Source organism: Stigmatopora argus, chromosome 2, assembly GCF_051989625.1.
Source record: "Stigmatopora argus isolate UIUO_Sarg chromosome 2, RoL_Sarg_1.0, whole genome shotgun sequence".
Lineage (NCBI taxonomy): Eukaryota > Metazoa > Chordata > Actinopteri > Syngnathiformes > Syngnathidae > Stigmatopora > Stigmatopora argus.
In genome coordinates, this window is record NC_135388.1 from 4,294,429 (window position 1) to 4,317,874 (window position 23,446).

Consider the following 23,446-nt stretch of genomic DNA (forward strand, 5'->3'; position numbering starts at 1 on the left):
CGTAGACCGTGTTGTTTTACCTTGTTTTGTCGACGGTCTTTTGGTCGTCGGTCTTTTGGGCGCCGATCTTTTGGTCGCCCGTTGTCGCGGTCGGGGCGACCAAAAGACCGGCGACCAATCGACCGCACACGAAAGAAAACGGCAAACAGCTTTCATAATTAGAGCTACAAAAAAATCACCAAGAAAACCAAAATCCCCAAAATGGCCGACCCTTAGAGCCGTTTTTTCTGGCTCTACTCATGACAGCCATCCCTCCACAATTCCACACGGATATTTAAAACCGGCTACGTGGGGGTCTAACATCCCCCAAAACGGACTCAAACCCGACTGGTACAACCATTACAGAGCTGCCATTGGGCGCACATTGGTGCGCATGTGCGAGAAGGCGGGTCCGGTTTCATCGGGGAGGGGGAGGTTTTCGGGAAGGGGGGGGGGGGGGCTCTGCCCAAAGTAATGTCACGTCTAGCCGCGGGCATTGGGGGGGCAGTGTGGCTAAAAGCCTATTGGTTGAATGTGTGAATGCCTGGGGCGGTGGCACAGTGGGTGTAGCATGCAAACACACACGTGCCTCTTGTATCTAACTTGGCTGCAACATCGAGGGGGGGGGGGCTGCGTACCCACCAGGCTGCCTGTGTGCCTGCCCGCCGGCGCCGAGGCGAACAGGGACAATCAATGTGCGCTTTCATGTCTCCCATGTTCTTTTATGTTATCTCCCAGCATGTGTTTAGCCGGGCACCGCTATTTGTACTCGCCGTCTGATCCCATATCGGGAGGGGGGGGGGGGCGTGGCGTGGAGGGGGTGGGGGTTACTTTCAAACGCGGGGTCCGTGGAAAAGGTTGCTTTGGTGTACATAAGTGGAATCTAAAATGTGCACGCAGTTGCTTGTGATATTTTTTTTTTCGTCCCTGGAAGCCCGCTGGCGAGGCCTGGCCTTTAGGGTGTTGCCACTTCACATTTAGCACAGCGGAACTGGTGAGAAATTCAAACGCACTGACAACGCGACGTCAAAGGCTGCGGCGAAGAAGAACGGTGGCAGGAAATCGCAAACAGCCCTAAAAAAAATGACTTTTGCCGAACGGGTTTGAGGAGAATAATATTTAGACTGTTGGGTGTTCGATGTTGGGGTGATTTATGATTATGGGAAAGAAAAGGTTTTCGGAATGTTTTTTGGGGGGCATGGGGTGCTTTTTTTGTTATTTGGGGATGTTCTGAGACTATTTTGATTTTGGGAAAAATGTTGGTTAGGCTGTCAAAGGGTTAAAACTGCAATGTAGTTAAACATAGTTGATTGACAGTCTCCAAAATGTAAAGCAGGGGTGTCAGACTCAGGTTGGTTCGCGGGCCGCATTAACGTCAACTTGATTTCACGTGGGCCGGACCATTTTAGATATAATATTTAGATTTTTTTTAAATAAATGGATTAAAAGAACTGGATTAAAAGCCCTGAATATTCCATTTTTTATAGATCTAAAACAATGTTTATTTTAGCTTTTTTTCTATATTTTTTGATTTTACAAAATGATTTTTGAACTAAAAACACCAAAAAAATTACAATTATTGATTTAAAAGGGGGAAAATCAGGAAATTTAATATACATCTATACTATTCATTTTAATTTGATCCTAAAACAGAAAGTCGGACTCATGATTTACTTTCCCGGGCCACACAAAATGATGCGGCGGGCCAAATTTGGCCCCCGGGCCGCCACTTTGACACATGTGATGTAAAGGATAGTTTTGGTTTTACTAATAATGTCAACCTTCATTTTTTTTCAATAATGGGGAAGACAGCTTTTGCCATTTACATGAAGAATTAATTGTCCAGAAGAAGAAATATAGTGTGTGTATATATATATATATATATATATATATATATATATATATATATATATATATATATATATATATATATATATATATATATATATAAATATATATAAATAAATATATTATATAAAAAATTAAAAAAATAGTGTTAAAATTCCACTTACAAAATCGCAATCATTTGATGCTGAACTAAAAATATGCTGGGAATAGAGAAGCTACAGTAAAAATTAGGGTTAGGCATCTTTATCTTTTGGCAGTCCACCTGTGTGGAGTGTGTATGTTCTCCCTGGGCCTGTGTGGGTTTTCTCTGGGTACTCCAGTTTCCTCCCACATTCCAAAAACATGCATAGTCAGCTTGTTGGCAATCTCAATTCAATATATTACTTGAAATTCGGAATATGAGATACCTAATCCCGCCATAATCTGCACAATTTGAGAATCAATATCTCTGGATTACTAACAAATTTTGCATGGATTGAAAAGTGTGCCATCGATACAATTCTATTTATCAACAAATGTCGTTATACTTACTATGAAGCATTTCTAGAATTATTTTTTTTACTTATGGGAAGACGGACATGCGTCCCAAAAACTTCCAAAAATCATTCTTATTTATAGAAACCTCCCAAAAGACTCCCAAAAACCCTTCTTCTTTCCTTTCTAGACACCTACCTGATATTGAATTTAGCGTGTGCAGAAAGCAAACAAAAAAAAATCCACTTTTCTCCGAAAACAAGTTTGTTTTCTAATACGCCTCTAAGCCCCTCCCCCAAAATCTCAGCGGGCTTGACCTTAAAGAATCCCAAAGCCAAATTGGAGGGAGAAAGAGAGCGAGTGTGCGCTAGCTATCTTACTGATGGCACCAGGATGCCGGCATCCCAGGCTGGCAGTTGGCACCAGGCATGTGCTCGCTCGCTCGCTCCCAAGCGCCCACAGCAACTGCCTCTTTTCAGATTTACGACCGTACAATAAATGAAGAGCTCCCTCGTGCCATCTGCAAGCCCTCCATCTTGCCTAAGCTTCCAGTCACCCATGACGCGTTTCTGATTTCGATCTAGTGCCGTCCAATCACAGATCGGATACCCGCCCTGCTTCGAAAATCTGCATTATTTCAACTTATCAATGCATTCATTCATTCACCGTGAGGCAAACGACACCCGAGACTGGACGCCATTCGCACATACAATCATAACCACGCCCTCCCCAAAGCGGGAATTGATCCCACGCTTTCCTCCACCCAAGTCAGGCGAGTGAACCACTACACTAGGAGGATCAAAGTGGTTGAATAAAATGAATTCACTGAAGGATCCATTTTTTTGGAAAAACTCATTCATTTTCTGAACCGCTTTATCATCACAAGGGTCGCTCGCAGGGGGTGCTGGAGCCTATCCCAGCTGACTTCAGGCACAAGGCATCGGACACCCGGAAAAACTATTCAAACTCACACTAGGGGCAATTTAAAGTGTCCAATCACCCTACCATGCTTGTTTTCGGATTGGGGGAGGAAACTGGAGTACCCGGAGAAAACCCCCGCAGGCCCAGGGAGAAATTGCAAGCTCCACAGAAGGTGGAGTGACCTGGATTTGAACCCAGGACCCCAAAACTGTGAGGCCGATGCGCTAACCACTCAACCGGTGGGGCGATTTTTGGAAAAATTAATCAGTTAAATATGTAGTTATAAGCAAAAGAAATGATTGGGGAAAAAAATGTAAGTTAGAAAATTATAGATATTAAAAAATGAATAATTATAAATGAATATATTATATTATAAAATTAATTGGAAAAAGGAATAATGGCTAAAATTCAAATAGGGTGGCCTCTGCATGCTTTGCTCTGATAAATAAAAAAAATATTAATATATTATATTATAATTATTATATTATAAAATAAAATTAATTGGAAAAAAGAATAACAGCTAAAATTCAAATAAGGGTGGCCTCTGTGTACTTTGCTGTGATAAAAAAATATATATATATTGTAACCGCATCTTTCTTACGTTAATTTCCATTAACAGCAATAGCAGTCAAATCCATTTTAACTGGGATTAAATACCACCCAATTAAAATGGATTGGACGTCTATAGTTATTAATGACACTTTTTGACCTTGTTGAACAACCAGCAGACATTTTGTGACCCGCGCCGGCATTGAAAGAGCTAAGCTAATGCTAACTTCAAAATAATCGAGACTTTCTCGGCCACCCTGTGCACTAAATTTGACCTCATTTTGGTAAAAGTGGCGCTCAAGAGGAGCACTTCAGTTCGCCAACCCCAAAAACAAAATCAATTTGCGAAAGTCGGCCTTGATTTACACGTTCAATTAAATCTTTTTAATGAGGACTTTGCCGCCTAGTATTGTTTCGTCGATATTGCACGCAGTAAAAGGCTTTTCCCCGAGATTCATATGTGGCCTACCAGGATGAATACATTTGCCGAGTTCCATTAAAAACAGTGTCCGAAAATACAAAATAAAAAGAAATATTTGTGTTTGTAAAAGGTTCTTAAATACTGACGACAGCAGCCGTGCCCTTTTGAAGCACGGAGACTGTGACTTGTAAAGTCAAATTGCCAACAAAAGGTCAGCACGTGTAAAAAAACATTTTCACAATCAATCTACCGCCGCGAAAGAGCTTTGTGTTCATAAATGGGCGTGCATTTGGATTCTGTGATCGAATCCTGCCTGAAGAAAAAGTATAGTCACGTGAAAATTCGGCAAAAGTTGGCGTTTCTGACCAAAATGATCATATTTGTTTCTTAAGTGTGGGGTTTTTGACATGAATTCCAAGAAATTAGTCAATTGAAAGTCATTTTAAAATATATATTTGGGCTTTCCATGTTGTTTTTGTCAAAGTTTTAAGAATATTTTAGAATTTACCTTGCCAGGACGTAACTTTTTATATTTTTATAGTACTTATTTATGTTTTTTTTAATGGGAAAATGTTATTTTTGGAGTTTTAGCAATATTTTAGAATTTACATTGCCAGGACATGACTTTTTATATTTTTATATTACTTATTTATGTTTTTTTTAATGGGAAAATGCAATTTTTGGAGTTTTAGCAATATTTTAGAATTTACATTGCCAGGACGTGACTTTTTATATTTTTATATTACTTATTTATGTTTTTTTTTTAATGGGAAAATGCAATTTTTGGAGTTTTAGCAATATTTTAGAATTTACGTTGCCAGGACGTGACTTTTTCTATTTATATACTACTTATTTATGTTTTTTTTAATGGGAAAATGCAATTTTTGGAGTAGCACCACCAATTCCGTTATACGCAGCTGTGTACGATGACAATAAAGGCTTTTGATTGATTGAAGTAGCCTAAAAAAGATTGCTATGTTTACAGAAAATGAAATTTTGAAAAGGTAGTGTGACCCGAAAGTGCCTATTATGAACTGAATATAATCCAAAATCGACAAGTGACGACAGAAAGTTCACCTAAAATCAAATTAAGGGACCCTTAACAAATAAGAAGTGTTCCAAAATGAAGGAATACCACAAAATCAACAAGCAAATACGCCATAACAAACCATAAATGACCCAAAATCAACAAGAAGTAAGCAAATAATAATAAAATACTGATAAAGGCCAAATTGGGCGCCATTAAATTGTGGCAGTGTCTGCGAATGCAAACGCCAAAACAGAAGCAAATGAGCTTAAAATGGAGATGTCATTTGGTTTGGATTGTTCTGATGGCCAACCTCTCCTTCTTTGACTGTTTTTTTAACAAAGACTTTGCAACCGTCCCCCCTTCCATCTTATCCCCTCTTTTCTCATTGCCTCCTTCCCCCCACAGCCCGAAGGAAAGCTCGCGGCCGCCCAGACGCTTACAGACAGATGTCCTTGGCGGAGCACAACATGCTCTGCTTGACGTCAAAAGTGGCTGCGGGGCTGCGAAGAAAGCTAAAAAGGAGCTCCGGCTGGAGACAGTGCCATTAAAAGGCTGGAGCCATCCTGTGCAGCCTTACATTTTTCACTTTGTCTACAGTAATCCCTCGACTATCACGGCTTCAACTTTCGCGGCTTCACTACATTGCACATTTTTGTAAAGTCCAAAATGTTGTATTTTTTTTTTAAAGTTCATAAAAATATGAAAATCGACGCTGAAACTTGAGAGCGGAAGTAAAAAAATATATATATATATATAGTGAAGTAAAAAAAATATATATATAGTGAAGTTAAAAAATATAGAGTGAAGTAAAAAAAAAATTTTTTTAAAGCTCATAAAAATTTGAAAATCCCCGCTGAAAAAAATTAAAAATAAATAAATACATGAATTAATATATAAATAAATAAGTGTGTCTCTGAAGTATATATATATACACACACACACATATATATATGTATATATATATATATATATATATATATATATATATATATATATATATATATATATATATATATATATATATATATATATATATATATATATATATATATATATATATATATATATATATATATATATATATATATATATATATATATATATATATATATATATATATATATATTTTAATAGGGTGACCCTACTTCGCGTTTTTTTGGTTTATCTATGTCTGGTCTACAATAACCGCGATAATCGAGAGATTACTGTCCTTTTATGCATTGCGCAACTGCATGCCTTCTCTCCCTATTATTTGCCTTATAAAGGTGCTAAATAAAAATCGACAGATATTGGATTTGGCTAATGCCGATACACAAGAAAAATCCAATCAACTGAATCGACCAATAGCCTATGCCTTAAGCAAATTTTTGCAAAAAAAATTGACAGACAAAATTCACCGGATGCCCCAAAAAATTGGTTTTAATTTAGCACTATGTTCCTTACACCCAGTAGAATGCTGAAAAATAATGTTTAACGTTTCATTTTCTGAACCGCTTACCCTCACCAGGGTCGCGGAGGGTGCTGGAGCCTATCCAGCCAACTATGGGCACCAGGCAGGGGGAAGACCGACAACCAATCATAGCTATGGGGAATTTAGAGTGTTCAACCAGCCTACCCAGCATATTTTGGGGATGTGGGAGAAAACCGGAGTACCCAGAAAAAACCCACGCAAGCCCAAGGGGAACAACCGGGATCGGCCTGATAATTCTTTTCTATTTCAACCCATAAAAACCATCTTCCAATTGGCTTGTTAGCACCTGAATTGTTTTTACTAACATTTATATGACCTGCGACGACAGCGAGAAAGCGCTCTTAAACCCATTCGCAGATCATTAAAATAACCGCTGATGTAAGTAGAATTTCCGACTTTAAATGTCCTTCCGCGCCGTCTCTTCACTTCGCTTTGTCGTCAAACCGTCAGCCCCTTTTTTTTAAATCCCCCCGCCCTCGGAATCAAATCTTACCCCCCCTCTACCTTTCTACTCCTATTGATCACGTTTAATTTGCATCCAGGAAAGATGAAAACGTACACATTCATACTCGACGCCAATGATTTATTCATCTGAATATCAAAAAAAAGAAGGGGGAGATGGATGAGAAAAGACCCCCGTCTTCATAGGCGATTCGACTAAGCAGCCTCTGAGCTTCTCTCTCTCTCTTTGCGGCCCCCCCGGGTGGGCACGTGGTGTGCAAGCGCTTCTAATTAACAAGGTGAATCATGTTGCCGCTCTCTAATTAGCCCAACATGACAATCTAATGGAAACACGCAGGCCCGACGCCGGCGTACTCTTGTCCTTCCTAGCCCCCCACCCCACCCAACCGCTTGGGCGCCCGCAGTGATGACACCTTGGGATTCAACCACAAAGCAAAGATGGTACAAGAGTATGCGCGAGGTCAAAATGGAATGGGGATGGGGGGGGGGGTTTGCAAGGTGAACGCAGCCCCCATTTTCTTAATTGAAACCCATCCCTGGCACCTCGCCACTAGCGTGGCTGTGGCGCGCCCAATTCCCCCGGCGCGCGCTTCCCAAGGAGCGCTTGGAAAAAGCGCGAAGACAAAAGTGAAGCTCACGGGCGAGGAGACGTGTCGCCGTCTCCCTCTGAGGCAAAAAAAACGAAAGAAAATCTCCTTGTTTTCCTTCTCATTACAGCACTTTTGTCATAGAGGAAAACACACACTCAGGAAGACCAAAGGTATTTTTTTTTAAAGCCAGAAGAAGTGTGTTGTTTTTTTTCCCCTTCTTCTGGTTCTTACAAATATGACTTGAGGTGAAGAAGTAGAAGGGGGAAAAAAAGTCAAGATCGCAAAATGATAACAAAGCAACAAATACAAAGCGGTGTGTAGCCGCTCTGCAATGATTCCATTTCAAAGTGTGACCTTGACTTCTAAGTGCCCAAACTTACAGTTTTGCCAGTTAAGATTTGGGAATTCTATTGCGACTTGTAGTCCGAAAAATACACGATGTAGTTTGCCATGAATTTTGACTTTAAGAGTGAAATACGACTTAGGCGGATATTCGGGTTATTTAATGAGTATAATGAGATTTAAAGCCTCACCATGAAGTGCACAAATAAATAATCAATAAATAAGTAATCAATAAATATGCAGTTAACATAGATAAGCAGTCAACATATACTTAAGCAGTCGACATATACGCAAGCAGTTAATATATACGTAAGGGGTCAACATAGAGATAAGCGGTCAACATAAATAAGTATTCAACATAGATAAGCGGTCAACAAAGATAAGCAGTTGACATATACGTAAGCAGTCGACATATACGTAAGCAGTCGACATATACGTAAGCAGTCGACATATACGTAAGCGGTCAACACATAGATAAGCGGTCAACATAGAGATAAGTGGTCAACATAAATAAGTATTCAACCTAGATAAGCAGTCAACATATAGATAAGCAGTCAACATATACATAAGCAGTCGACATATACGTAAGCAGTCAATATATACGTAAGCGGTCAACATAAATAAGTATTCAACATAGATAAGCAGTCAACATAGATAAGCAGTCAACATATATGTAAGCAGTCGACATATATGTAAGCGGTCGACATATATGTAAGCGGTCAACAGATAGATAAGCGGTCAACATAGAGATAAGCGGTCAACATAGAGATAAGCGGTCAACATAAATAAATATTCAACATAGATAAGCGGTCAACATAGATAAGCAGTCAACATAGCTAAGCAGTCAACATATATGTAAGCAGTCGACATATACATAAGCGGGCAACACATAAGCAGTCAACATAGAGATAAGCGGTCAACATATAGAAGTATTCAACATAGATAAGCAGTCGACATATGCGTAAGTAGTCGACATACACGTAAGCGGTCAACATATAGATAAGCGATCAACATAAAGATAAGCGGTCAACATTTTGATAAGCAGTCAACTTATACATAAGCAGTCAACATATAAGTGACCAGTCGACATATACGTAAGTAGTCAACATATATGTAAGCGTCAACATAGAGATAAGTATTCAACATAGATAAGCGGTCAACAAAGATAAGCAGTCAACAAAGATAAGCAGTCAACATAGATAAGCAGTCAACATAGATAAGCAGTCAAAATAGATAAGTAGTCAACATATATAGGTAGTCAACATGAATAAATGGTACCATAAGTAAGTAGTCAGGTAGAAAATTGACTAAAGTGGTTAGCAGCCTATGGACTTTTAATGCAAGTACAAGACAAGACATTAGTCTGGATAAGGTCCTCCTAGGGACAATCAATTAAATTGCAAGTGTAGAAACGCAAGTCCGTGATCCGCACAAGAGTAGAAATGATAAAGCCTCCACCCATGTATAAAGACCGCAAAAGGAAGGTACGGCATGAGGCCAGACTATACGATCCGTGAAGTGGGACTTGCAAAAACAGCAGGAATTCTCTTTGAAAGTCAGCACAGAGAGTGAGGAGGAGGAGGAAGAGGAGGAAGACGCTGGTGCAGGGTAGCCTGCATTTGGGCCCTGACGCCGCGGGGCTGCCTAGCGGGAGCAAAAGCGCAGAGAGCCGTTTTCTATCGCGCCATAGGAGGAGAGCCTCTGAACTTGCGCGTATAACCGGCTTAATACAAAGAAGAACAAAACAACCGGAGCCGACGTGCTGTCCTTTGACACGCCGGAGCCTCTCGCCTCTGGAGGAACCAGGCCAATTGCCCGACGGGGGCTGCCGGCGTGGGTGGGTGAACACCGGTCCGGGATAATGTTGACCGGGTCACTTGTGGAGGATGCTAAGCCAAACGAGGAACAACATTACGCCAACTTACAAAAAAAAAAACAAGTCTATTCATTACGTGCGTACTGAGGTTAAATATGTTAATGGTGGGCATATGTCATGAAGTAATGAAAGAGCAATTTGTGGGCACTAACATATAAGTAGCAAGGCGAGTTAAAGTGAGTGGTCCAGAAAGTTGAGCCAGGTCAGAATTAACTCGGCGGTGGAAGTTCAAGGCTAGCGATTCAAAAATGGACAAAAGGGATCTCCAGGGCGCCTGGGGGAAGATAACACTTGAGGAGAATTATTTCGACAAAGGCCTCCGAGAGAGTCTCACACGAAGGAATGACTGTGGGCAATAAGAAAAGAGAAGATGATGGACTTTCCGTGCATTCAGCCATCAGTGAAGAGCAACTCGGGAAGCTTTGTGTGGGCTTTTTTTGTAAAGCACCTTCTAACATTCATCCTATTGTACAATCCGTTCTGTTATGAAACCCCCCAAAAAACTAAAACATTTCATCCCTAATATTGGAGGGATTGAATGAAGGGCTGCTCTGATAAAGATGAAATTACTGTATTTTCTCGTATATAAGCCGCACCCTTAAAATTGCCTTAAGATCGTTGAATTTTACAATTTTGCAAAACATTTTACAAAGACGCCCCCTTATTCGCAATTTCCACCTCCATATTCATGGTTTTGATAGGGAAAATAAATGTGTTACTTTGAAGGGAAAATCTTAAGAAAAATTATCGCATATGTGTCAAAGTGGCGGCCCGGGGGGGCAAATCTGGCCCACCGCATCATTTTGTGTGGCCCGGGAAAGTGCCGACTTTCTGTTTTATGATCAAATTAAAATGAAGAGTATAGATGTATATTACATTTCCCCCTTTTAAATCAATAATGGTAATTTTTTAATCCATTTTTTTCTGTGTTTTTAGTTCGAAAATCATTTTGTAAAATCTAAAAATATATATAAAAAAACTCGAATAAACATTGTTTTAGATCTATAAAAAACTGAATATTCAGGGCTTTTAATCCAGTTCTTTTAATCCATTTATTAAAAAAAATCAAAATATTATATCTAAAATGGTCCGGCCCACGTGAAATCAAGTTGACGTTGAAGCGGGCCGCGAACCAACCCGAGTCTAACACCCTTGGCATATAGTATTTCTGAAATACTGTATGAATCGAAAAGATCGACTGCTGGATTGCATGTTGCCTGCACGTAGACAAGTTCCGAAAGGAAGTCATGTGAGCAGTATAACCAGGAAGTGTGTCCGTAGCGGTCTGGTTTGTCTTCCCTAGGTAAGAAGGCGGCGCCCTGAGTGAGCAAAGTCAGGCACAAGTAAGTTTTTTCACGTTTTATGCAAAATACGGTTAATTTTTTTCCTTGAATTTCCTTCATAAACGTCAAAATTAATTTAGTTAAGCGTTTTATCTGTTTATATTTTCTCTAGTTTGAAATAAATGACCGTATCGGCCACATTGTCTTGCGTTATGGCTAATTTGTGCGCGTATAAGCCGTACCCTCAATTCAGTCATCATATTTTTGAGAGACAAATACAGCATATATGCGAGAAAATACGGTAAAAGCATAGCTTCTGCACCCCTTTTCTGCAAAGCTCATCTTTCACTGCCATTGGCGCCGCTGGACAAATGAACGCTTCCAGCCATCCCAAGCCAAATGGATTTGACGTCTAGCGTCACGGGTAGCCGGTGAGCTAAACGAGTGCCCTAAAAAAGAGTTCCCCAAAAATGGTATTGTTCATTTCTCTCTTTCTCTCATCTCAAGTCAATTCCCCCCCGCTCCCAAAACAACCCTTCTGGTTTTCCACGTCTGCCGATGATGAATCTATGGCCGCGACGCATCTCGTGTTGCCGACACGATGATGTATCTTTACTCCCCAAAGTCTTTCTCCGGCCAAACGCACAAACACGGCGACAACAAACAGGAAGCGAGCGCCACGATTTGCCCATTGATTTTTACCGGGGGGCATTTTGGAAATAGCCCATCTGACCTTTCGGCCAAACGGTGGAGGAAGAAGAGGCGCTAGACCGACCGGCCCTCCCTCTCTTACTCTCTTGCTCTTTGGCTCTCGCATGCTTCTGGTAACACATTTAAATACCAACACAATTATGCTTTTTTTTCCCAAGTTCAAGACTCTATCGTAGAATGCAAAGCCCTGTTCATGCCATCTATAGCTTGTGTTGTTTATTACAGTAATACCTTGACATACGAGTGCCCCGAGGAATTTGAGATACGAGTAAAATTCCCAGCAAATGTTTACCATGAGGTACAAGGCAAATTTTGAGATACGAGCATAGGAGATGTGAGAGGCTGCCTATGTCTTTGTCGTTTTTTTTTTTTACGTCAATCAGTGCTGAATTAAGGGAAACACAATGGGTGCAAAGCAAGCCAGTGCAATGAAGGGTAGTGCGAAGAAAAGTTGTGTGATTTCAGCGCACGGTCTTTCTTGCCGCATCTCCCTCGTGAAAAGGTCTCTACGAGCACTGGGCGGAGCGTTGCATTTTTTCCGTGTTTTTTTTTTGGCGTTAATCTGTGCAGAATTAAGGGAAACACAGTGGGTCCAAAGCAAGCCGGTGCAATGAAGGGTAGTGTGAAGAAAAGGAGTATGATGACAATCAATATTAAGCACGAATTAATCGAAAAACATGAGTAGTGTACGGGTGACTGAGCTGGCTCGCCAATACGGATGGAGAAGCAGGAAGTTGGTGTCGAAAGCCGCGGTGTGATACATGAACCTCTTTGTCGTGGTTATTGCACAAGGTTTAAATTTAGTGTAACGTATGGTTCAATTGTTTTAAATGTGTGTGTATAGGAATGTAAGTTCATTTAAGTTAAATTTAAAGTTTATGTTATGTTACGAGAGCATCCGTCAGGTCTCTCTCTCTCTCCCCATATTGGAGGGACGGCACTAAGCGGTACGGTTGCGTTCTCCTTACATCATGGTCACACGTTGCGCTAATCACTCGAATGACAGGCTAACGCCGAAGCGTTGTCGTGTTCTAACGTCTCTGTTCATCATTGTCACAACACGGCAACGTTTCAGAGGATACGACGGGGGTGAGAAGCAGTGGGCGTCTCGCTTGCTCAAAGCGCCTTTGCTGAATTTTTCATGTTCCCGCCTTGAATCAAAGAGGCCCGGAGAACTTGGTTGGAAGGAAGGATGGATGGATGGATGGATGGATAAACATTACTGCGATTTCGGAATCTGGGAGGGTCCTTATATTAGGGACATCTGGACTGCTTTTGCCAAGTATTTTATTTCTATTTAGTCTTCTTTTCCACAATTGAAATGTGGCAATTGTCGTTTTATAATGTGTAATCTTTTTTTTTTTTTTTTTTAAATACACGTGACTTCAAGTAGGGTCCTGATAATATTTTTTTTTTTAAACAATTGTGTCCAAAAAATATGTTAGGTTCCTTTTTTTAAATTGCATGATGTAATATTAAAGAGACTTTGCCAGTTTGTGTTATTTAGGGTTATTATACTTATTGTATTTTATATGATATCTATACAGAGCTGCTAACCTCTGTCGATGACCGTATCGGCATTCGCTTACGTCATGACGTCGCGGCACCATTGCATCATGACATCGCAGCGCCATTGCGTCATGACGTCGCGGCGCCATTGCATCATGACGTCGCGGCGCCATTGCATCATGACGTCGCGGCGCCATTGCGTCATGACGTCGCGGAGCCATTGCGTCATGACGTCGCGGCGCCATTGCGTCATGACGTCGCGTCGCCATTGCGTCATGACGTCGCGGCGCCATGGCGTCATGACGTCGCGGCGCCATTGCGTCATGACGTCATCGTGGCGGCGTCAACTTGAAGTTTCGTGCATGTCGTGTTTTTATGCGCATATAAGCCGTACCCTCGATTCAGTCATCATTTTTTTGTCCGACAAAAGCGGCTTATATGAGAGTAAATACGGAATTATTATTGTCGCCAAAAATTATTTGAGGATAATTACAGTTATCGTGTTATTGTCCACGTCTAATATACATTAGTTGTCATCTCCGTATCCCAAAAGGAGCTTGTTATGTCAGTGCATGTTTGCGTGGCATTCATTTGGCCACATCCACATGGCGAGAGCACAGCTACTTAACAGGGAGGAGATCCACTTTGATCACAAGTCCCCCCTCCCCCCCAGGGTTCCCACCGAACCTGTCGCGCTGCCTATTACATGGACTCATTTACATATACGAGGCTTATGGGTAAAAAAAGGCTGAGATCGGTGCTCGAATGCCACTAGAGAAAAAAAAAATAAGTCCGAGCGAGAAGACGACGAGAGCTGCCAGTCGCCGGCAGTGACGGTCTCGTTGCCTTGGAAGGTCACGAGTTTAACGCCGAGGAAAGAAAAAAAATCCCTTAAATGAAATTGTTTGGCCTGGCGACAATGGCGGGCTGCCCTTGAGACCCCCAAGACACTTACAGCTGCTTCTAGTGTGTAGCGGCAGCCAGCAGTCAAGATGAATAAAAGCTCGGACATATAAAAAGCACAGGAAAGGGTTAAAAGATACCAATTAAATTCAGGGAAAAATGGCTGTTATTGTCATTTTTGGTTGTAACTATTGCTATTTCTAAACTAGGGGCTGCCCAGTTTTTATTGGCCTGCGGCAAATTATGAAAACATCGTAGAATATGTATGGCCTAAGAAAGAATCTCTAACAGTTCCCAAGTTTAACACTAGATGGAGTTTGTCGCTTAAACAGTGCCTCGCCATTACTTCCAATAAATGTGTGAGGCTGTGCGGAAATTCAGTATTTTGTTTTGCATAAATATTTTTTTAATGTAAACTTAGGGCTTTATGAGAGCTGTCTTGATTGGGTTTTATTATTTTTTTTTTTTATTATTTAGTTATTTTTTTACGGCCACTGGAAATGTTTTTTTTGTTCTGGAAAGTTTTTAAGTAGTGTAAATAAATATGTATTATATTACTCCTCTAAGTGTTTACATTTTTAACTTCTGATGAATCAATTTATCATGTGCTTTAATGCAAAAACAGAATATATATTTTACTATTTTTCTTTTTAAAACTGTTTTTATATAAATTAACATTGCATTCAGAAGAAAAAGGAGTATTGGGATGAAAGTTTACAATTTTTACAAGGTGAAACCAAACATCTAAAGATGCGTAATTCCTTGATTTCAAATTTTAAATGATTTTATTTACACCCAAAAATTCATTTAATACTCCAATTTAGCCACATTTTTTTTTATACCTCACTTCATTTTTATTCTATACAACCCTTTTCCTGACTACTTATGTGTGCACTTTCTGGTGAAGCTTTCAATGTCATTGCGCTTGTATTATGACAATAAAAGCATTCAATTCAATTCAAAATGTAATATTTTTCACGATTTTTCTCCAACATGGCCTTAACACACTCACAAAAATTCCAACTTGCAAAATTGCACTTAACTTCACGATGGAGAGAGAGAAAAAAATAAAAAACTTGAGCAAATGTGCTGCTTCAGTTCAATATCGACTACCAACAACAACAACAGGTGAGCGCAGCGCCGCTCATACCGTGAAAGAAGATAGCGAGAAATAAACAAGTGCAAAAACAAACCCCACCACGACTGAACTCTTTTGTAAGATGAAGAAGTCTTCTTTCTTAGCTCCGTTGGGAACGTGTCCTACCCGAGACGAGGCGCAGATGCTTCCGCTTCAGATTAAAGCGCTTTAGCGTGGCGCTTTAGCCTATTACACGCAAGAGACAATGCGTCTCTGCACTCCTTTGTAGCCGTAAAAGTTAATGCGGGGAGTAAATCGCTGCGCCTGAAACGCTTATTTGGAGGGTAAACGTGCTTTTTTTTTTTGCAAAAGGCTCCTGCCGGGATAAAACACACACATTTGTCTCTAAATGCACGTTGTGGGGACAAACATTGGCAGGCAGCAGATCAAGGGTAGGGAAAGTTTTTCCAAACAAATGTATAAAATAATGATGACTGTTCCCAGAAATGGTTGTTATGAGGAGAAAGTTGCATTTTTGCCAAGAAAAGCAAAAAAAAGTGGGTAATAAAACGCATTTGAAGGACAACTTTGTTATGCGTATGGGTTAAATGTTTTTTTTAATCTTAGAACTTTTAAGTGATTGGATTTTTTTTATATAAAGCAATATTTATTTGTGAGATTTTCTTGATTTCAATGGTATTTGTGAAAGGTACACTACCAATTGTTTTTTTTTTTAAATTATTATGTTGACAACATATTATTTTTTATTTATTATGCATTTATTATTATTAAAAAAATATATTATGTGGACGAGATATTTATTATTATTTATTTCTTATGCATTTATTATTATTAAAAAAATATATGTGGACGACATATTTATTATTATTTATTTCTTATGCATTTATTATTATTAAAAAATATATTATGTGGACGACATATTTATTATTATTTATTTATTATGCATTTATTATTATTTATTGATTATTTATGTTTGTTTGTTGTTATTTGTGCACTTCCTTACTTATTTTTGTTGACTACTTATAAAACTACTTATTTATTATTTATTACTTATTGATTGACAATTTATTACTTATTGTTATTATTTATTAATTATTTATTTTCCTGTTTTTTTGTTGCTGTTATTTTTGCACTTCCCTACTTATTTTTGTTGACTAATGTGACTACTTATTTATTATATTTATTACTTATTGATTGACAATGTATTACTCATTGTTATTATTTATTGATTATTTATTTTCCTGTTTGTTTGTTATTGTTATTTGTGCACTTCCCTACTTATTTTTGTTGACTACTTATTTATTATTTATTACTTATTGATTGACAATTTATTATTTATTATTACTATTTATTGATTATTTATTTTCCTGTTTTTTGTTGTTGTTATTTTTGCACTTCCCTACTTATTTTTGTTGACTACTTATGTGACAACTCATTTATTATTTATTACTCATTGATTGACTATTTATTATTTATTGTTATTATTTATTGGTTATTTATTTCCTGTTTGTTTTTTCTTGTTATTTGTGCACTTCATGGTGAAGCTTTAAATCTCATTATACTTGTATAATGACAATAAAAATATGATTTTTATAGGAATATCACCATCCTTTAAAAAAATGAAACAAAAGTTTATGGAGAAAAGTGGAAACTTTCCATTTCAGGTGTCCAAACCAACATGTGACACTTAAATAAAACGTAACAGTCCGGATCGTAATGGCTACAAAGTGACACATTTACTGTTCTTTTGGGGGTCGTCCACAGGGGGGGGGGATAGTTTCTCAAACTTCGTTTTTCTTAAATTTGACGTTAAACGGAATTGCATATGTAGGGGGCGCATGAAAAATTAATCCACACCAGTCTGGCAAATGTCAAGGGTAATGATCTTACCTCCTTGGCTTTCTGTTTCAGTCGAGCTTGCTCTGGGTCTTCTTGCCTGGAGCGACTCTGTGGAGAGGAAAGGTGGGGGACGGGATTAAAAAAGGTGGTGGGGTGCACGGGTTAAAAGTTGCTTTAAAGAATCGCCATTTTTTTCAGCGTTAAAAACAAGTGCAAAACGAGAAGTGGCATTTCTATATTTTGGCTAACGGTTTCCATTAAAGTTTGTTTTTGGAGGAAAAAAAATAAAGTACTTTGCTGAAATCTCATACCACGAGATTTTACAGAAGGGAGATGCAGGACAAAAACCTGTTGGGATTAACTGAGTGGGTACGTGAAGTCCTGCGTGCATACATCCAGAAAAAAAGTGTTTCTATTGCGCTCTTGTGATGAATTTTAATATTGCAAATCCTCCTTCTTGCAAATATTGTGGGTGGGGATGTAAATCTAAAATTTCTGCAGTAAAATTTCGGTTTTGCAAATTACTTTGGTAAAGAAAACAAAGGCAATGGCTGTTTTTCTTCATGGAACTTGTGTTAGGAGGATCAGTCTTGTTATTCATTTTAAGACATTAATAAACAATTTTCTTCTAATTTTCTCTAATATTTGTGTTTGTCGCATCTTTCATACAAAACTGGGGCACTTTGACCAATTTTAAAGGGTTTAGTTGGCAGTTGTGTGAGGATTGTGGAACGAATTAGAGAATAATACATATAAAGAACACCTCTACAGTGGTACCTCGACCTACGATCAGCTCGTGGTACGATATGCTCGTGGTATGACGAAATTTTCGATCGAATAATTAGCCCGTGATACGATCAAAATTTCTTTTTGCCGCATCTCTTTCGTGTATAACTACTATATCTACGAAGACTGAAGGATTTATTCAGACGAGTTTCGACCAGGAAACGCACAACGCGCATGCGCGGGCAAAAAGAGGGCTTTCTGGGTAATGAAGTATACTTGTGCACACAACACCGCCCAATTTTAGTTCTATTAAACACATTTTATTACTATTAAACCACTCGTTATGTGTTACTTTGTTAATAGATGGCGAATTAGAAGCAATAAAACATTTTTTCCAATCCAATATCCTGTTTTTGGTGTTTTTTCAGAGGGTTGGAACGAATTAATTTGTTTTTAATTCATTTCAATAGGAAACGTTCACTCAAGTTACGAAAAGCTCGACATACGATCTCAGTCCCGGAACGGATTAAGATCGTATGTCGAGGTACCACTGTACTTACAAATTTTTTAAGTTACAAAAAGAGTTCTGGAACCAATTAATTTCTTAGGAAGAGTTACGACTGTTACTATGTGGTCAACGTAAAAACAATCCATTTTTAACACCACTCTGGTTCATCTATCGCCGTCGACGGGAGCCACTGAGAATACAGCCGATTCTAGCAAACCCCTCCCCATTTAACGAACAAAGTATCCCGACTCATCTGTTGCTGCCGCGGCAAAAAAAAGTACAAAAAAACGGGAACAGGATACGAAGGTGTCAAGGACATCGCGTTTGAATTGAGTAGAAGTGCAACGGAGCGCGCACCCGGGGGGGCTGTGGCCTTTAAACCCGCTCCAAATCCAGCCCCAAATAAGCCGCTGGAGGCGGACGCTAATCAAAAGACGTTATTAAAAATTCTGCATGAGCCAGCACACGCTCGCGCACACAAAGGGGGGTGAAGGATGTTGGTGAGTATCAGTGAAAGTGTCACTGTGAGCCAGGGTGGCGATCCGTTAAAGTGTGTGCGTGCGTGCGTTAGTCCCACGCGGAACCACACTTCTATTTTAATAAGCGGCCGAGATGTGGGCGAATATACGAATGTCCCTGGGAAATCCTCAGCTAAAAATGTGTGTATGACTGACCACTGCAGGCCATGGTGGTCCATTACAGCATCAGAATTTTTTTTAAATGTATTTATCTTGTTATCTGGATGATTTAACACAAAGTCTAGGATTCAGTTAATCTATATTTTGCAAAAGAAGACCAAATAAGTTTGGTTTTTGTTTTGTTAGGGGAATTTTGTGGGTATCAATGTGCGTGTAAGCTTTACAGTAATCCCTCGAATATCGCGAATAATGTAGACCAGACATGTCCGATAATTGAAACACCGGGAAGTAGGATCAATCACCCCTTTTATTATTACGTGTAAAACGTAGTATGGTATGTACTAAGAATAGGGGTGATCTTAATTTGCGGTTTTCAATTATCACGGCCATGTTTGGTCTACATTATCCGCGATTTTCGAGGGATTCCTGTATTACTATGATTATAAAAAGCTTTATAACTTGACTCTGTTTCAAATTTTAACTCAGATTGGATCTTTTAGTGGCTCTGACTCTCACAGTTTCAAATTTTAACTCAGATTGGATCTTTTGGTGGCTCTTTGACTCTCACAGTTTCAAATTTTAACTCAGATTGGATCTTTTAGTGGCTCTTTGACTCTCACAGTTTCAATTTTTAACTGAGATTGGATCTTTTAGTGGCTCTTTGACTCTCACAGTTTCAAATTTTAACTGAGATTGGATCTTTTAGTGGCTCTTTGACTCTCACAGTTTCAAATTTCAACTCAGATTGGATCTTTTAGTGGCTCTTTGACTCAGTTTCAAATTTTGACTTTGTGTCTAACTGGTTAAGTTGGAGATACGTTTTGTTTTCCTGGTCGTGCGCATGTGTGTGTCTGGGAGTGTGTGTCCACATTGGGGAGGAGCCAAAACACCAAAACCCTTAGGCCAGGAGCCCGGGAGGACACGGGGAGGTCACTTCATCTACTGGTGTCACACTCAAATTCATGTGTCAGGAGCAACGACACCCTCGCGCACACACACATAATACACACACACACACACCACAGTGTACAGGCACGCCCTTTTTGGGACACGATAAGAGCACAAGTGATGAAACGTTAACTTTACCTTGGCAGCTTTCAAGAGGATTTCTCTTTCTTGTTCGTCCTTTCTGGCCTTCTCCATCCTCTCTAGTTGCTCGAAAAAGCGTAGCTGAGAGCGCGCGTCGCCCGACTGCTCGTAGCACTCGTCATCCTGAAAGGGGACACGCTGGGTTAACGGTGTAGAAAAATGGCAGTTCACTGACAGTGAAAAATAATGTGTTGAGAAATGACATGGAGGGAAGCCCTGAACATTTCCAGTAAAATAAGATTTACTTCTGGGCTATTTTGATCTTTTAGCGCCATTGTTGACCTACAACTTCTGTCCAAATCTTCTTTTTGATCTTAACAGCATATACTCTTAGTTATTTGACATTAATTTCCATTTAAAAAGTGATCTAAATTATCATTTTGGGTTTTTTTGTTTTTTTTTTTAAATGGAAACAGTAAATAGACTTTCAATTTAAAAAATATTCATTTTTATTTTTTTTGTATTTATTTACATTGTGTGAACAAAAAACAAATAATGTAAAATACCATATTGAAATGGAGGGAAGCGCTGAATATTTCCAGTAAAATAAGAAGAAAGGAAATCTTTTGTATGATTTCTGGGCTATTTTGATATTTTTGCGCCATTGTTGACCTAAAAGTTGTTATTTGACATATTTTCCATTTAAAAAGTTATCAATTATATCATTTTGAGTTTTTAATTTTTTTAAATGGAAACAGTAAATAGACTTTCAATTAAAAACATATTCCTTTTTTTTTTAAATTAATTTACATTGTGTGAACAAAAAACAAAATAATGTAAAATAAAATATGTATTCTTTTCATTTTTTTATTAAAAATGTTTTAAAAAGAAAGAAAAAAACAAATATTCAGCTCTATGGAGTCTTGGCTCTTTCATTGAGGATTCTATATACATTTTATTTAAATTTTATTTTACTACAAAACATGAAGTCAATGCACATGATTTATTCTCACGATTTACTCTCCTTTGCGCAAGTCTATAATAAGGTGCATATTTTGCTAGATGAATTTTAACTCTAAAAAGAGCACATTTTTTACTTTAAAAATGTTCCCTGTTTATAGGTAAACCTCTTTATAAGCTTGTGCTTTTCTGGTTTACCAGTAAAGATAAGTCCTAAGGGCTATAAATCCTATTGATTTCACCCCGGCGTGGAAAAAAATTGCTCCACTTCCCATTCATTTGTTAGTGCGATGACACAGTGGGTGGGGATGGGGGGGGGGCACTGGGTCATACAGTGGACGTTGTGTTTGGACGGCGACCAAATGCAATGTAATTCAGCCCATCCAATAAATGCAAACACATTCCTGCGAGATTGCTCCGTAACACCGGATGATTCTGTTTTGATGATAAATATTAGCAGCTGCGAAAGGATGAAACACGCAAAGTCACTTTCTCAAATCAAATCTGTTAATTACACGCCACCCGAATCTCTTTGAGACGACACTATGAAAAACTAGCGAAAGTTGAAGCGCACGCCAACGCAAACATGAGAAAATCATTGAATTCCAGCCAAGTGGATAGGGGAGAACAGGGTTGCTAGTCACACTTGCTATAACTCGACTACCAGAGAGTGGCGTTATGAAATAAAGTGGTACCTTGACATACGAGCAATTTGAGTTACGAGTAAAATTTCGGGAAAATATTTATCTTGAGATACGAGACACATTTTTGCAGTGGTTTTTTTTTTGTTAGTGCGAATGGCGGAGCTTGTTCGCTAATACGACAGGAGTACTGCTTCTCGTCTTTTAATGAGCTTTTACAAAATAGATTTTGAGTTATGAAAAGGGTATCATTAATAATAAAGATTGACATTCTCTAGCTAGCTGGTTGAACGCTAGCTATCCAGGATGTCCTTGGTTGATACGAAAAGGATGTCGAATCCAAAGATTTTAAACTTCCTCGTAATAAATGACTGACTTTTCTAACACTAATTGATGGAAAGACATTCATGAAAGTAAAAATTGTGACAACCAACCACGTTTTCCTCTACTTTGAAGTTTAAGCCTAATTAGCTTAGTCTTTCATTTCATGTGATAATCATAAAGTCGCCCAAAATCAGTCCGTACTGAATATTAAAATCTTCTTTTTGATGATCGTTTTATCTCCGCGAATCCCTAAAATCGCGAACGTCATCCCGCCGAGCGACAAAAAAAAAAAAAAAAACTTCCGAACTCCAAACGTTCCCCATTTGGAGTTCGTTTGTCGAAAACACACTTGCTAACCGTCTTACTTTTAAAAGCCTGTTTACAATCTGAGTCTCGGCATCTCGCTTGGGAAGCGTCGTCCCCCGCCTAAGAAAGGTGCGTGTGAAGAAAAAACAACTTTTTTTTTGCTGCTTATCAAAAGTTAATAAGATAATTGGTTATTTCACAGGTCGGCAGCAGTCGTGCGGGTACGCGCTTTTGTGGAGGAGAGCGAATGTGGGTGCGCACATCAGAGGATTCCCATCGCAATGGCGTCCCGCTCCCCGTTTCTGGCGCTCTCTCATCCGGTCTTTGTAGCAGCGCTGAGCCTGCACTCTCCCGCCACCACAAACGTAGGGGGCCCCACTTGTTCTTTAAGGCCCCCCTTCATCTTTTTTCCCCCCGTCTTGAATTTTTTTTTCTTCTTTTTTCGCTGATGTCAACAGAGCGTCTTCACAGAGCGCCGTTTGTCGCGCTCGCACCTCGTTTGGCAAACCGTGGAAAAAAAGAAAAAGTTGGGGAAATGAAAAAGAAGAGGCGCAAAACAGGAAGGGGGTGCTGCTTCCTCCTTAGTGTCGGGAAAAACACCTTTTCAAAGTTTTGTCGAATGTTCGTGCTTTAATGTGAGCCAATTAATTGCGCTTCCTTTTAAAAGTCCACGCTAATAGGGAAAAGAACATTTTAACTATTTATTTTATAGTCCATTTTATCGACTTAACTTTATACAGTCGTACCTCTACTTACGAAATTCATTGGTTTCGAGATTTTTTTCGTAACTTGAAAATTTCGTAAGTAGAAGTGTACTTTATATGTAAATTCTCTAATTCGTTCCACGGTCCTCAAACAACTACCAACTAAACTCTTTAAAATTGGTCAAAGTGTCCCAATTTTGTATGAAAGATGTGAGGAAACACAGAAAATGAGAGAAAATTATAAGGAAATGATTTATTAATGTCTGAAATTAAATAAAGCATATGAAAATGTGCCTTGCGCAG

General features: G+C 39.0%; 1 protein-coding gene across 1 annotated transcript in view; it reads right to left on the bottom strand.

Moving 5' to 3' along the window:
• Window positions 1-23,446, bottom strand: part of LOC144064849 (transcription initiation factor TFIID subunit 4) — a 123,752-nt gene that overhangs the window by 56,365 nt on the left and 43,941 nt on the right. The window contains exons 14-15 of the mRNA XM_077587730.1: window positions 20,266-20,391; window positions 17,359-17,415 (exon numbers count right to left, since the gene is read on the bottom strand). Of these exons, the coding sequence (XP_077443856.1) occupies window positions 17,359-17,415; window positions 20,266-20,391 (183 nt within the window). The remainder of the gene's footprint in view (window positions 1-17,358; window positions 17,416-20,265; window positions 20,392-23,446) is intronic.